The following is a 16,030-nucleotide window of genomic DNA, read 5'->3' on the forward strand; positions in this document are numbered from 1 at the left end:
AAATGTGGCCAGGTTTGAACCTTTGGACAGATGATTTGTATTATCTATTCCAACTTCAGGAATATTTTCTCAAAACGTTTTCACCTGCAGTATCTATGACATCTTAGATTGGTTTGAAAGTTGACAATTTTTGATTTCAAGTAGAAAATGGTTTTCAATAAGCTTTATGCAGCTTTTTCTTCTTTTTGCATCATTCCAATACTATTGTCAAGGAAAGGCTTTTCCCCCTCAAGACAGATATATACACATCCATAAAAGATAATTTTTTAAAAATCACTTCTACAAGCATTAGAGCCAGAAATTTGCATTTTCAAGAGCAAATCTTTTACTGAATTAACATGGGCAAAACTTTGGGGGAGGACAGTAAAATTCAGATAACTGGTTCAGTCCTTTACCAATTTAAATGTACAATGAAACTTTTTGTATCGCGTTACTTATTAAACTAGTTCTCCAACTTAAACAAAAGCAAAGCATCACAAAAACAATTGTGCTTCCAATTTTCCTGAAACTAATTTTAAAAATGAAACCCTGGGCCAATTTTGTCCTTCCTCTTCATGGTATGTATTTCGCTTTTTTGCATTACAAGATAATGCAGAATTTGAACTGATTGTACAACTATCAAATTGACTGGGAACAGATTATTCCTACATATACAAAAGGAGGGGAACAAGAGCATCTGCAGATCAAGAAAACGGGACGAGCCAGCCAACTCCGCCGGCTCGGAGTTGGAAAGAGACAAAAAGAAACACGCGACACCGAGAGAAGATAAATGACAAGTGACCGGGAAGTTTGTCTGTGTTAAGCGGTACGGGTAGGTGGGTGGGTGTATTGGTTCGTTTAATTATGCACTACTGGCAATCGACCTCCTGATTTAGTACAACATGACACCTAAAACTAATCCACTACCCGCGAAAAAGATGCCAGCGGCTAAAAGCGTTTACAGTTCGTACTTGCTCAGTCGCTGGAACGCATGCGCATTTGGGCTGCTGACTTTTTCGCGTCGGTGGGTCTGTTGCTCGAAAGGTTGCTCTGGTGATGGTTGTTATGGCGATCGAAGACGCGGCGATCGAGGACCCTGAGGTCCTTCTCAAGTAAGAGTGGGAATCGCGCGTGTGGATGGAAAGGATCATTGGAGACTGAGAATAAGGTAGTTCAGAAAAGGACACGAAAGGAAGAAGCGGCTGAATCGGGGTAGGGAGGTGGATGGTGTGGAGAGCAAAGTTGAATTTTGCTTTCAGGAAAGTCAATTTCAAATGCGTTCATAATCCAGTTCGAATCCTGGGATGGACATGATTTACCATTGCCCTTTTCTGGGTTATTTTTTTCGACGGTCTAGATTAGAGTCTAGACTCTAGCCTAATCTACAGCCCTAGGATTTACAAGCGATAAATAGATCTTAGCTTAGCAGGCTTTGGGGGTCAACAAAGGTCTATTAAGCTTTGGCATGCCTTACTGGGCTTTTGGGACAATGTTACAAACTTTGAATGGATGTGATAACTCTAGAAGTTGTTGGGAGTGATTTGAAAGGAATGATAACAATAGAGTACATAATAATAGACCGGGTAATTTAAAGGTGAAAGGCACTTGACTCCCTAGCTGTCTAAAGAGCTGAAAATATTCAGTGATATTGTAATCAGAAACCAGCATTTGATAAAGGAAGGCCTTGCAGAATTGGCTAGTAGCTCCCTTTTTCTATTGTGATCTAATTCATATTTGCAAACTGCTGGATTCATTGCTGCAGCTATTTCCACATGTTGGAGGGAATCTCCAAATTAAATATAGACATTGGTTTATAAAATAGAAAAGGGAGTAAAATGTCTCAGCTCTCAATTTTAGACAGAATGAACGAATCCGTACTTGCTAAATAAAAAATGTTTCTCATATTTATTCTTTCTCATTCTCACTCCTACCTCAAAGCATTCTTTCTTCTATTATTTTTCTCTATTTTTTCTTTTTATTGTACATAGTTAGCAATGTTATTCCTAAGGCTCCTTTTATCCTTCAGAACATTCACCTCATTTTATCTTTGTTTTTGCTAAGCAAATGGACACATATCCAAACAAAGCCCTGTGCTGCAGCCACCCACCATTTTTATTTTGGAATGACTATGAGCTCTGAATATCTGTATAAGAAGGAAAGAAGAAAAAATTATAATTGCACCCCAGTTTAGTCTTATTTTTACAGCATGTCATTTTTTCTTATGATTTTCTAAAAAAATAATAATAAAGAGGTCTAGTGGGTACCAAGGAAGTATTTCTAGTCACACCAGAAATGGCTGACTGGTCCTATCCAAGGTTCTGTAGTAATCATCAGGTATATTGGAATTGTAATTCTCAGAATCACTATAATGTAATTGGTAGTGCCAATTAAATAGTACTTTCTTTACATATTTGCTGAGGAAGATATAATTTCATATACAGGACAATATTTAAATAAAAAACCTTGGGAATTAATGCTGCCCAATTTATGGAGAGTTTATAGCTTATATGAGTTTTTAACTAATGTGACAAAATTGGATTGATAAGAGAGTAGGTGGCGGTAATGGTGTCTTAATTTTTGTGGTGTTTTAATGTAAAATCTGACAGGTGAGAAATTGGGAAAGATATAAGATCATAAGAAGTTCTCAGTTTAGAAGAATTCTCATCTTCATGTCATACTCCAAATGTCCAGGGCGTACTGGATTGCCCCTGACAGTACTGCGATGGCTTCAGAGTCTTGACCTCACTTTTTCACCAAGGAACTTCCGTAGGTAAGACAAATAATTCAAGAAGACGATTGGTATTATTTCTCTTCCTCTTGAAAGCTTTCCTTGTTCTTGATCAGATGGCCAAGGATCTGATGGTACTTGACAGATTCTGTAGAAATAGAAAATATATTTTAAATGCCAGGTTTTGTTTTTTTTAAAAAAAAATCCAAAATGGCTTACAGGGTTGTTTGTTAGAAATAGCCAATTTCAACAAAATACACATATGCTACATACAGTAGTTGTTGTCTGACTTCAATATATTTTCTATTTTTCACAAAGAATCTCATAATCTTATAGCTTGCATTCAATGTCATTGTATGCATGAACCATAGTTGAGTTTTTGTTTGTTTACTTGGAAATTTATTTAACTAATTATCAAATCTCTACAAGTTGGCTATTTAAAAAAGCAGCTTTTCTTTAAAATGTGTGACTTAAGACCTGAGACTTGTTATGTTTTAAGGCAATTTGTATATTTATTGAAACCATTGTATATTTATTGAAAAACTGACCTCAGAATGAATTTTCAGGAAGCTAAGCAGTGGCAATTAGAGATGATATAAATATTAAATGCAACTATACAAGAAAGGAAGGTTAAAAAAACAAAGGCAATATTTACTAGTGGTGAATTCATTCAGTCTGCAGTCTTGATATTGGCTCTTAATGATAAAGTTAATTATTGCAAAGCTTGGCCTAATTTGTTTAGCTTTCCTACATCTTTTTCTTTTGATTTTTTTGTATTACCTTTCCTGATGTGGAATCCTCGAGTTATTGAATGTTTGCAGAGTTTTAAAAAGTTTAAGTTGATCCTCAATAAAGGTATTGACCAAGTATTGATTTGAGATTCTTTTTGCTTATAGACCAGTGTAACTACTTTTACTTTTTATGTTCTCATTGGAATCATACCTGTAGGGAAAGTCAAGCCAGGTCCATTTGATTTACTTGAACGTATTTATCCATTTTATCATTCTTTCTTTTCCTTACAATAGATTTCTTTCCTTCAAATTAAACCCTGTATCTGTATTGAACTGATTCCAGATGAATGCAGGTCTAAACTCTAAAGACAAAGGATGAACTTTCAGGAGACACAGAAAAGGCTCGGGTAATGAGCCAATTGGTCAGCTCCTATTTATAAGCAATGGATCAAAACTCAAGTTGATCTGGGGGGGGAAAATGGACCTTGCACTTTGAGGAAATAGTAGGAAGGAAAAAAATGGGAATTGGTTCTATTATACGATTATTATCATTCAATTCTTGTTTTTTTATCCTTTTTCAGGAAGGGAAATTTGAATTTGATGTTGCATAACAAAATTGTTTTATTTATCTGAGATATGAGGACAACAATGGGGAAGGTTCTACATTTAGGCAAGAAAAACCAAATGCACAAGTACAGCATAGGTGGCACCATGCTCAATAGTAATAACTGTGAGAGGGACCTCGGAGTCCTAGTAGACAATCACCTAAATATGAGCCAGCAGTGTTCTGCAGCTGCCAAAAAGGCCAACACAGTACTAGGCTGCATTAACAGAGGGATAGAATCAAGATCTCGTGAAGTATTAATACCACTTTACAATGCCTTGGTAAGGCCACACTTGGAATCCTGCATCCAGTTTTGGTCACCACGATGTAAAAAAGATGTTGAGACTCTAGAAAGAGTACAGAGAAGAGCAACAAAGATGATTAGGGGACTGGAGGCTAAAACATATAAGGAATGGTTGCTAGAATTGGGTATGTCTAGTCTAATGACAAGAAGGACAAGGGGGGACATGATAGCAGTATTCCAATATCTCAGGGGCTGCCATAAAGAAGAAGGAATCAAGCTATTTTCCAAAGCACCTGAAGGCAGGACAAGAAGCAACGGGTGGAAACTAATCAAGGAGAGAAGCAACCTAGAACTAAGGAGAAACTTCCTGACAGTGAGAACAATTAATCAGTGGAAAAACCTGCCTCCAGAAGCAGTAAATGCTCCAACACTGGAAGTTTTTAAGAAGAGACTGGACAGCCATTTGTCCGAAATGGTGTAGGGTTTCCTGCCTGAGCAGGGGGTTGGACTAGATGACCTCCAAGGTCCCTTCCAACTTTACTACTACTACTACTACTTACTACTACTATTATTATTATTATTATTATTATTATTATTATTATTATTATTATTATTATTATGGATTTTTATTAGGCCTTTTTCTAAAAGGAAGTATTTTGTTGTTGTTCAGTCGCTAAGTCATGTCCGACTCTTTGTGACCCCATAGACCACAGCATACCAGGCCTCCCTGTCCTCCACTCTCTCCCCAAGTCCCCCCAAACTAACGCCCACTGTGTTGATGAATCTATCTAACCATTCATCCTCTATTGTCCTCTTCTCCTCATCTTCAATGTTTCCCAACATCAGGGTTTTTTACGAAGACTCCTCTCTTCTCATTTGGTGGTTAAAGTATTTGAGCTTCAGCTCCAGTATCTGTCCTTTCAAAGAATAGTCAAGGTTGATTTTCTTTAGGAAAAGGAAGTATAACTAAGTATAAAAATCTAACAAGTCACAAAAACACCACCATCCTTCTTAAGTAAGAATCTAGGGAATGACATAATTAAATTAAGACAAATCCTATAAAAGCTAGTTTTTCATTCAATTTTTTAATTTATATTTTTATTTCGAATAGGGATTTTTCAAATGGCTACCTTATCGCTGAAATATTCTCTCGGTACTTCCCAGAAGACATTCATATGCATTCCTTTGTAAATGGAACCTCCCTAAGTATCAAACTTAGCAACTGGGCACTGCTTGGAAAGGTGAATAATAAATGCAATTATGAATCTTCTATAAATTTTAATGCATTTTAAAAGTTACAATAAAATGAGGGCTTGCTTCTTATTTAAATTATTGCCAATTCATCAGTATACAGTCAATAGTCAAATAATTTATGCTATTTTTCAAGTGGAATATAGAAATGGTATTTATAGTGACTTCAGGGAAATATTACATATTTATATTTTTAATAGTTGTGTCTTTCCAGTTCTGTTATTTAGATATTATGTCAGGCATCATTGTCTACACTGATGACAATTGTTGCATTACATAAAGTAAGCTGTTTATCCCTTTATGATAAATAACTGACAATAAGAAAATGAATTCATGTATTTTCCTTTTTATTAAAGTTTTTTACAAAAAGAAACCTGAAGCCTCCACGAGAGCTAATTGATGGGACAATTCATTGTAAACTAGGAGCTGCAGAAATATTTGTACAAGATATTTATACAATGCTGACAAACAGTTGGTATGTTTCTTCAGTACTATATTTGAATGTTGCATGTTAATACCTAAATGTTAGTATTAAATAACACAGAAGACAATTCCTTCCTTTAGGCTCACAATCCACTATTATAATTTTTCTCAGGACAAAATTAAGTTAGATGGAAAGAAAAAAAAACACAAATAAATGTAGTCATTGATTTGTGAATATATAGAAATTCAAGTTAATTTGAGGAAGTTTCAGTTTAAGAATATGCATAGAAGCACACAGGCAGCTTAGCATTGTTTTATTCCTTGATTAGTGAAAAAAACTGATTATGCTTTCTTTTTCTCTTGTAGTATAAAACATATTCAAGATGAAGAGATTGATTTTACTGATCGTATTTACCAGGACAACTTACCACTGGTTGCTAGATCAACTGCTTCAAGGGCTATTAAAAACAATATCAGTATGACAGAAATAATGGCAGAACCTGATATTTATAAAAACAAACAGAAAATAAATGCCATCCTTGACATACATAGGCAGCGAAGGTTAATGGAGAGGGAACAACATCCATGTAAGTATTTTTCTCAGAACATCTTTTTGAATAATATAAGGATATTTCCCTGTCTGTGTAACTTAATAGCTGCACTTTTCAATCTCACCTTGAAAGGACTTTCCATGGTTTGTACTTTATCCAGAATCAATCTGATAAGAACTAAAAAAGAGAGGTACAGGACTACCTGCTGGCAGGAGAACTAGTTTGCTTTTCATCTCTATACTACTAAAACTCTTGTGTCTGTTTGAAACTTTGTAAACTTCAATTCTGTGAAATGATACATAATAAGACAAAATGTTTTCAAGAAAAGTAGCTCAAATAGGCTAGCTTACAGAACTCTGGGACCCAATTTTATTCTCTCAAGAAATTTTCTTGAGAGAGTAAAATTTGGGGATATTTTTGCTGCTTCAGCTCTGCCACCGTGCTGCTGCAGTTGGCTGTGGGCACGTGATTCCCATTTTGAGTGTTTCCTGATGGCTTTCCACAAGTCGGTGGAGCATTGTTGATGCTCCTTGCCATTTTCCAATTAGCAAATTTTTTCCTTATGGGAAGATTGCATGGAAAAAGTCAATAGAGAAATGATGCACACGCTGCCAGTCTCTCTGAGCCTGCACCACACTGGCCACTCATGCGCTGCCTTGCTCCCAACCTTACCTGGCAACAGCCACTTACCAGCCTTCTGGCAAGGGAAGGGAGGGAGGAACTGGAAGGAAGTTTTCCAATGTTCCTTGCCAGCTACCCACAAAGAAAATCAATGGGGAGGTTGGAAGTCACTCCTGCTCTGATTTTTTTGCCCATCTGTGATCATTTTGTTTTTCAGTTTAGATAATGAAATATTTCTGAAACCATGGAACAACAGGGCACGGGATTTTTAGTTTGTTAGTTTTGTTTTGAGAAGCTTCACCTTTGTAATGGAAAATATTTAATATTGATTAGTTGAATATTTATCTGCATTGTTAGATTGCTTTCTATCTTTTTTTAATCTCTATTAGTCTTTTTTATTAGTTTTTAACTGTTTTAACTGTTTGATTGTTTTGCAATTAATGTTGTTTTCTATCTTAAAGTCCAGTAAAAAGAGCAGATCATAACTAAAAATAGTCATTGTGTATATACTGTAGACTTGCTTTATTTTAAAATTTGAATTGATTTATGATAAGAGCTCTCAGAATATCAATGTCTGCATAATCTCAAGCTATATCCTTTTTAATTGTCTGTTTAATGAAACATTTTCTTTAATAATCACAAATAGAATTTAATTTAATAATTTCTCAGTGAGGTGGGTGGTTTAGAAATATAAATAAATACATTTTATAAATATAGCTGGCATATAATATACTTGTTGCTTAAGATAAATGACTGTTGATTTATAGCACGGTTTGGTATTAAATCAGCACTGGGAGAACTTGCCATTGATCGCTCTTCTATTTTGGCTCGTTCGTTCGGTACAACTAATCTTCCAAAGGAAAAATCTGTTCCTGTGCCAAATAGTAAGTATTCTTTTTCTGATTTGAAAGTCAAAGGTTACAGTTCTATTCAATGGGCTAGATAAATTTAAAAAATACTTGTTTAGGAATAAGTTATATTGAAATAGTTGTGACTGAATATTCATGGCTTGATTCAAGCGTATGTCTTTTTTCCTTTCAGGCATTTAACCAAATTGTAACTTCTGTTAACGGTGTAACAAAACTTTGGACAGTATATACTCCACTTTAGTTTTTTGGTATAATTCATCTCCCCATTTCTTAATTCTGTCTTTCCCTCTCTGTACCGGTCTCTTATTTATCTACTTTTGTTCATTCTATACTTATCATGCCCTTTTTTTCCCTTTCTAGAATGTTTATTTTCCTACCAATTGTGCCATATTTTTCTTTCATATTTTTATTTAATTTACAATTAGTTGCTTTTCATCTTTTTTTCTCTCTGATAGCCATTTAGGAAATGTCTAGGCATTTATTTCCCCTATATTGTCTCTTCTGAGTCTTTTTCTTGGGGCAGTGTTGAAAACCGAGGAAAAGAGTGAGTTCCTCCACTGCCTGTATGTTAGTCATCCTCTGTTGGCATCAGAGTAGGGGGTGTTATTTGGACATAATGGCTGTTATTGCCAAAAGCATCTGCAACCTCTTTGTGTTCATCCCTTACTTCTCTGGGTAGCACAAGAAAGAGAAAAATACAGTTGCCCCTTTCATAATGTCAGAATTGTCTTCTGAATATCCTTTCAGGCAGCACGAAAGGTTAAAATGGAAGCTAGTTTTTTGAGTTTTTTTATTAATATTTTGCTGCATTTTATATTCTCTCTTACTAATGTTCTTAGAGTGAAATGTACCTGAATGTATTTATTAAAATTATGTCCTACATCTTTATTTTTTAACAATATTTAGCATATTTCAATGAGCCAAATTTGAGTTTACTTGGATTGAGTTGAAAATAACTGGAAACTGATATATTGTTGAAAATTTATGCCTTGTTTAATTTTCTCAAGTATTTACAGGTAGAGGAATCTTAACTATTTTAATAACTCACATTTCTAAAAAATGTTTTAGAAGCTAAAACAATTTTTATATGCTATAAATTAATTGTGTGCTTGACCACTCTCTTAGGTGTAGCATCCACACAAATCAGAGGCAAAACAGATGTTCATTTCAAAACTATTCAAGTGAAACAAGCTAAGAAATTCCCATTTGATGTGAACATGAATACTGAAGCTTCAGGTACACATTTTAAAGAACTATAGAGAAGAAATTCAGAAATACAAAAGAAGATTTATAATCAAATTTGAGGCCTATATTGAGGAACATGAGCCTTACAGATAAGCCAGTAAAGAAATAATACTGACATCAAAGACCTATTGCTAACATATTTGCACAAGCATAAGAAAATGCAATAAAATCAGATAATTTTATCCATTCTATTACTGGAAGTTTACCTCCTTGTCATGCTGTAATGCAAATTTTTATTATACCAGTAATGCAGAACCTAGAACTCTTAGTCAATATAATTTTAATAAAGTGGATCAGCTCCAGTCTCATTGTTAAGTGTTTTCTTAATCGTTTATAAACAATGTAAAATATTCAGTATAGCTAAACATATACGTTTGAGGACACTTATAAATTGATGGAAATCAATGGATCATAATGTTAAAATATTTCAACTTCTTATCAACCAAGGAAGCTTCTTAGAATGTATCTGTCAGAACTTTAGAACCAGTGAAATTAAACTCTTTTTTGTATCTTACATTAGTACACAACATTAATCCACCAATGGAAATATTAGATTGAATGGACTGGAGAACATTTTGAAAACTCTGTTTTCTCCCACTTAACAGTAGGGAGGACAAGAGAGTTTTAATGAGCCTTTGATTGGGAGAAAGCACATCTTTCTTACCAGTTATGAGACTGAAAAGCAGTAGGAGCACAATTTAAAAATGCAAGAAAAAACTCGGCTAAGCTTTTTTAAAATCCAAAACATATTCCCATGGTAAAACCATTTTCTTATTACTGAGGGTCTGATATTTATTACTATTATTATCCTTCATCTATTGTAGAAAAGGAATCTTCACAGCTCCATTTCCTACAGTAGAGGATATCTGAAAACTGGGCATAATCAAAATGTTCTCTAGTCTAGGAGAGTAAGCAAATATAATTCTTGAAGAACTTAAATTCCTAACACAAGACCTGCTACATTTTGATTATGTGATCATAGAAATCTTATGATTTACTTCATATAATACAGACAGTCGTATTATAATGCCTCCAAATCAAAACATTGAAATGAGAAAACTTGTTAAACAATTAGAGGCTAGCAAATTTACACATGCATTAACATGTTAATGCATGTGTAAATTTGCAAGGAAACTGTTCACTTCATAATTTAATATAGAACTGTGTGCTGTCAAATCTGTTCATCAGGAAAAAGAATGCTCATAGTTTCTGCCTACTATTCAGTTTCTAAATGCTCTGAAACACTTTTAAAAGTCTTGGGAAGAAAGAAAAAAAGGGGGAAGAAAATTAATCCCAAATCTGAAACATATACATTTAATAATCTTACATGTATACTGATTTATTGCTAAAAATATAAGAACAAGTGGTAGCTAATTCCATTTCAGGGATTGTTGTAAATCTTTCAGACCTACTTATTAAAACAAGAGAACTCCAGTTTACAGGATATTATTTCTCTACAGAATAACTGGTATAATAATGATGATTCATTATAAGATCTTACTATCATTAAAATTATTTTTTTCCTTCATGCTATAAGAAAATGTTTATTGTTTGGGAGAGGTGGGGGATCCTCTAGAAACATGTAAAAATAATTTTTGGATCTCAGGCCTTTCATAAATAGAAGTAGCTCTTTCCTTGCGAGACAAGATACAAATAGGACAGGACTAGAACTCGGATCTCCTGGTTTCTAGGCCAGCACCTGAACCACTACATCAAATTGGTTAACTGTATATAAAACAGAATACCATACTTTACAAAATGTGAAGGAACTAAGTTGAAAAAAGTAAAATTACAAACTATAGATTTATTCTTCTAATATTATGCTTTTAATAGTCCTTTTATCTTAGCTAAAACTAGAAATACAATGAAACTAACTGTTTTCTGGAGATTAGTCTCAAATTCCTACAAAGGAAATTCTAGAACAAAAGGACAAACAAATCAAAGGTAGAAAAAATATGTCGATAACAAGAAGCAGGGTTTGCTGAATGAAAAGTTTAATGATCTGGAAACATAACAAAACAAAATAACCATTGCATATCATTACTGTAATACATCTTTCTAGGGAATGCTCATGAAAGTCAAAGCTTTCTCTGTGTTCAATACAGAAGCTGAAAAGAAAAACATCCAATGTGCAAAAAAGCACATTTATCTACTTGCTGTTAAATGTCTTTCAGTATTCAATTTCAGGAAGGAGCTTCACACACATTCACTATGGAAAAGCAACTGATCTTAGCAGAGATTGTGTTTCACCTTCACAGCCAAAATGCTTTTGGTAAGCTGCACTCTGAATCCCAATATCCTAATAATACAGGAAATGTAGAAATTGTACCTAAATAAGAGGTAGTGGTAATAACCTGAACCTTGATTATATATGTTCAGAAAAAAAGACTTATTTAAAACAAACCTAATTTATTTATATGTTGGAACTTTAAATGCCATGTTTACAAACACTAAAATGAAAATAATTAATTTGTGGTAAATTCACATAGCACATTTTGGTACAATCAATAGTTTATTTAAAAGAGATCTATTGGAAAATAAATTTTAGAAATATGCTTAATCATTTAAAATAAAGGATGTCAAATGCAAATCCAAATATTCAAAATATATTTTAAAAACATTCTTATGCTGAGTCTGAGCTAAGTATTCCAAAATACCTGCTAATCAATTTACTACACAACTATTAGATTTACACACGTTATTAATTTATTATAAATATGAAAACACAATCCATCACGTATCACAGCTGCAAAATTTCTACTTGTTACAATGAATCTTCTTTCCAAGACAGCACTTGTTAGGCTATGTCCTTAATTTCAACTAGGAGGAGATAAATACACAAACTTTATTTAAAATATGTTTCCTCTAAGGCACGGGTCGGCAACACGCGGCTCTGGAGCCACATGCGGCTCTTTCACCGTCTCCTGCGGCTCCCTGTCCTCAGCCACCATGTGCAATCTGAAAAAAAAGTGGGACTAAAAAAGTTCAACCAATCAATTCAAGCTTCTCACGAAGTTTGAATTGATTGGTTGAATTTCTTTGGTTTGTGGTCTACCCACAAACCTCTTTCCTTCTTCGGACTGCACATGGTGGCAGCAGAGGAAGAGCTACCAGGATTGCTGGAAAGGTGTCCATTTGCCGTCCTCCGGAGGCAGAACCTAGGTAAGAAGCCGCGGGTGGCCAGTCTCGGGGTGCCTCTTCCCTGCCTGGTGGGTCTCCCCTCTCCCTGCGCCGCCACCACCTGTTAGTCCGGGGGGGTCACCGGGAGTCTCGGTAGCTTCCTCTCTCCACCCACACCTTTCGGCCATCTCGCGGGCAGTGGATCTCCGTGACCTCTTTTGAGAGATTCCCCCGTGGTGCCTGCCTGGCCCTTTCCCCACCTGCTGTGCGGTGCCTCTTGGCCGTCCTCCCGCTGCCATTGCCGCCACTGCCTGTCGTGCTGGGCGAGGCTGGAGAGGCAGCAGCGGCCGGGTAGCCATGCCCCTTCTCCATCTTCCCACTGTCGCCACCGCCACTGCTGCCAGTCGCGTTCAGCGAGGCCGGAGAGGTGGCGGCGACTGGGCAGCCGCGCCCCTTTGCCGTCCTCCCACTGCCACCGCTACTGCTGATCGCGAGAATTTGTTGACGCCCGGTTGGAGCATCACACTGAACTGCTGCTGCATGAAGCTTGCCTGGCTGCCATGGGGCTCTCCGCCGCCCGGCCCCACCTTGACCCCATCGGTGGTGCCCACCTCAGCTGCTTTTGGGGAGCCGCCACCTTCAGTGCTGCAGGAGGAGACCTTGGGCTGTGAGGGCAGCGGGGCCGGCGGTGGATCGGGACCCCCCTTGTCCCCACAGTGGCACTCCCCATTGCCACTGCAGCCGCCCATGGTGCACCCATGCTGCAGGGAGAGCAGCATCCCTTGGCGCCCTTCTCTTGCAACGGCGAAGTGGCTGAGGATGTGGCAAGGGTGGCAGCCGGGCTGGGGGTAGCGGGGACCCTCAACGCTGCAGTGGCTGCCGCCGTGCTGCCACCAGAGCCGTTACCTCCCGTCCCGCTCCTCCTCCCTGCCCCTTTGGCGCCGTCTGCCTTTCATTCTCTTTCTCTCTCCTCACCTGGAGACAGAGAGAGAGAAAGAGAGAGGGAAAGAGAAAGAGAGGAAAGAGAAAGAGAGAGAAAAAAGAGAGAGGAAAGAAAGAGAGAGAAGAAAGAGAAAGAGTGGAAAAAGAGAGAGAAAGAGAGGAAAGAGAAAGGAAAAAGGGACAGAAAGAGGGAGAAGAAAGAGAGAGGGGGAGAGGAAAGAGAAAGAGGGGGAGGAGAGGAAAGAGAAAGAGAGAAAAGAGGGAATGGGAGAGAGAGGAAAGAGAAAGGAAAGAAGAAAGGAAAGAGAGAAAAAAGAGGAAAGAGAAAAAAGAGGGGGAGAGGAAAGAGAAAGAGAAAGAGGGGGAGAGGAAAGAGGAAAGAGAGAGAAAGAGGGAGAGGGAGAGAGGAAAGAGGGAGAGGAAAGAGAAAAAGAGAGGAAAGAAAGAGGGAGAGGAAAAAGAGGGAGAGAGGAAAGAGAAAGAGGAAAGAGAGAGAGACAACAGAGAGAGAGAGAGAGAGAGAGAGAGAGACCCTTTTGATATCTAAAATGAAGATAACACTGCATATATCCTTTTTTACCTTTATTTTATATATATAGTGATTTTTTATAAAAAAAAAAAAAACAAGGTGCCGGAATTCACACACGTCATACCCTACAAGGTTCCATCCAAAAAAGGTGCCGGAACTCCGTTCTGGGCGTTCTATGACAAAAAAAGCCCTGTACACACACACACACACACACACACACAATGTAAAAAAGGATATATGCAGTGTTATCTTCATTTTAGATATCAAAAGTGTTTTGCGGCTCCCAGCGTTTCCTTTTCGGTGGGAAACAGGTCCAAGTGGCTCTTTGAGTGTTTTGGGTTGCCTATCCCTGCTCTAAGGAATAATTCAAAGCATAAATTGCTATTGCATGACCCAGCAATGTGCTTCACAAGAGTGTTCACAAATACCTAATTTTAATCTTCTAAAAGCACATGGCTGCCAATGATATATGAAATTCTCTTTGGGTTATCAATTTTAATATAAAAATTAAATTTATAATTCACAAAGTTCCTAAAACTGTTCAAGAAAATATCAACCTCAAATCGTTCCACTAATAAAATAAAAGCAACTATCATTATTCATAGAAAGATTTCTTTATCAGAATGGGTTGAGCCGTATTCCTGTCCCCAGTGGAGAGAAAGGATTCACTTTTGCCCACATCAATGCATCGCTGAGTGAAATTGTTGACTTTCCATCTTCAAGGAAAAATACAGGACCCTAAACAATAAGACATAAACAAATTATACTTTTTGTATTATAATACATTAAAATAAGTATATATGCACTTACACTTACATGTTTAGAAGAAATAATCATTAAAGCAAAAAAGTTTAGATATTAAATAATTTATTGTTTATGCCTGGAGACATGATAATTTATGCTAACATATATATCTTCTTTCTGTATTTATCATGCCTCAGAGTCTTGCTCCCATGAGCACATTTTGAATGAACAAGTGAAGAAGGACGGAAATAAAGCCAAGCAAATTTCATGAACGTTTGTTCATAGAATTGAAATTCTGTGTTTTCATTGTAAGGAAACAAGGGGACAAGATATTTGTTCCCTGAAATTAAGTAAGAGAGATATTACTGCACTTATTCCCTTAACAACAATCACCTTCAAATATAGAGTATTCCCCTTCTGGGATAATTTTTAACTTTTTCAAGATAATCTTATAACAATTATCTGTAATGTTTGAAGCAGGTAGGTAATTGACAGAACTCATATAGATTTAAGGGGAAATATTGCAATGGCAATGATAGAGAAGATGCATTTCTTAGGTCCCACATTTTTTAACAGATGGGACCTGAAGAAACAGGTAAAGCTTAGTAGTTGTCAACTAGCAGCACCTTGAATTCCAATCAAGTCACGGATAAGCACTGCAATTCATACAGCAGAGATGTTACATGGGGATAATAGGGTACACATCTCACTGCTCATCCTATCATATTCTGGACCAACTATACCTTCCGAGTGGCCTCCAAGGAAGCTCTATGCAGAGCACATTGCAGTGGTCCACATGCAAAGTGATTAAAGTGTGAGTGACTGAGTAAAACCTCCTAGGAAAAGGTAGAAATGCAAACAAGAGGTTTCCAGTCCACAACTGCCATCTGCTCCTCAAAAAAGAAAAAAAAAGAAAATCCAAACTGCATATCAGATCTGTCTGAGGAAATATATCCCTGCCAAGAACCAAATGATTCATCCATGCACAGCCACTTAGTCTAGAGATGTGTTTCAGCCTCTTCCTCATCTAGACCCAACTATCTCCAGACACTAAAATACTACTACTTTGGATACTATCCTTGCAAGGGATTCAAAAAACGTAAATTGGAATAATATTCTGGGGAAGCACCAGTGTGTAAGCAATTTTCCATTTGTGTTACTGTTGGATATAACCAGAAATACTGATATTTGCAAGTTCTTACAGAATGTAGTCCAGTTCTGTTATCCAATACCTGTATTTTTAATCCTGTCAAACAAGAGATATGAACATCTGAATGACTAGGAAAGTTAGATCCAGAAACATAATTTGTTCCTATGGTTACTTGAAGAGGCTCTTCTTTAATTCGTGATAGCATTGTTGTATAAATCTGTTGTTGCAATTCAGATGGCAGTATCTCTGGTAATTCATCAGAAGACCTATAAAATGTAGGCATGCTAGTATTTGTAAGA

The 16,030-nt window shown here is 36.6% G+C and overlaps 2 protein-coding genes across 7 annotated transcripts in view; one reads left to right on the forward strand and one right to left on the reverse strand.

Moving 5' to 3' along the window:
- The first annotated feature begins 967 nt into the window (after nucleotides 1-967).
- SPATA4 (spermatogenesis associated 4) lies at nucleotides 968-12,215 on the forward strand. Of its 3 annotated transcripts, none has more exons than XM_039320656.1 (7): nucleotides 968-1,091; nucleotides 2,586-2,749; nucleotides 5,398-5,527; nucleotides 5,894-6,012; nucleotides 6,327-6,547; nucleotides 7,900-8,016; nucleotides 9,127-12,215. In XM_039320656.1, the coding sequence occupies exons 2-7, from the start codon at nucleotides 2,649-2,651 to the stop codon at nucleotides 9,258-9,260; spliced, it is 822 nt and encodes a 273-aa protein (XP_039176590.1). In that variant the 5' UTR covers nucleotides 968-1,091; nucleotides 2,586-2,648; the 3' UTR covers nucleotides 9,261-12,215. The 3 variants fall into 3 exon arrangements, with proteins under 3 accessions (XP_039176590.1, XP_039176588.1, XP_039176589.1); XM_039320654.1 differs by having other exon boundaries at nucleotides 992-1,147; XM_039320655.1 differs by having other exon boundaries at nucleotides 1,008-1,191.
- Nucleotides 12,216-14,402: 2,187 nt separating this feature from the next.
- Nucleotides 14,403-16,030, reverse strand: part of WDR17 (WD repeat domain 17) — a 120,171-nt gene continuing 118,543 nt past the window's right edge. For all 4 annotated transcript variants that reach the window (XM_039320647.1, XM_039320645.1, XM_039320644.1 and 1 more), the window contains 2 exons: nucleotides 15,814-15,997; nucleotides 14,403-14,575 (listed from right to left, as the gene is read on the reverse strand). In XM_039320647.1, the coding sequence (XP_039176581.1) occupies nucleotides 14,456-14,575; nucleotides 15,814-15,997 (304 nt within the window). In that variant the 3' untranslated portion in view covers nucleotides 14,403-14,455. The remainder of the gene's footprint in view (nucleotides 14,576-15,813; nucleotides 15,998-16,030) is intronic.

This window comes from Crotalus tigris, unplaced genomic scaffold, assembly GCF_016545835.1.
Source record: "Crotalus tigris isolate CLP2741 ecotype Arizona unplaced genomic scaffold, ASM1654583v1 scf7180000023675.2660513, whole genome shotgun sequence".
Classification (NCBI taxonomy): Eukaryota; Metazoa; Chordata; class Lepidosauria; order Squamata; family Viperidae; genus Crotalus; species Crotalus tigris.

Coding starts and splice junctions, on each gene's coding strand:
- SPATA4 (XM_039320656.1), top strand. CDS start 2,649: ATGTCATACTCCAAATGTCCAGGGCGTACTGGATTGCCCCTGACAGTA. Junction 5,528..5,893: donor ACTGGGCACTGCTTGGAAAG/GTGAATAATAAA, acceptor TTTTTATTAAAG/TTTTTTACAAAAAGAAACCT. Junction 6,548..7,899: donor GGAGAGGGAACAACATCCAT/GTAAGTATTTTT, acceptor GTTGATTTATAG/CACGGTTTGGTATTAAATCA.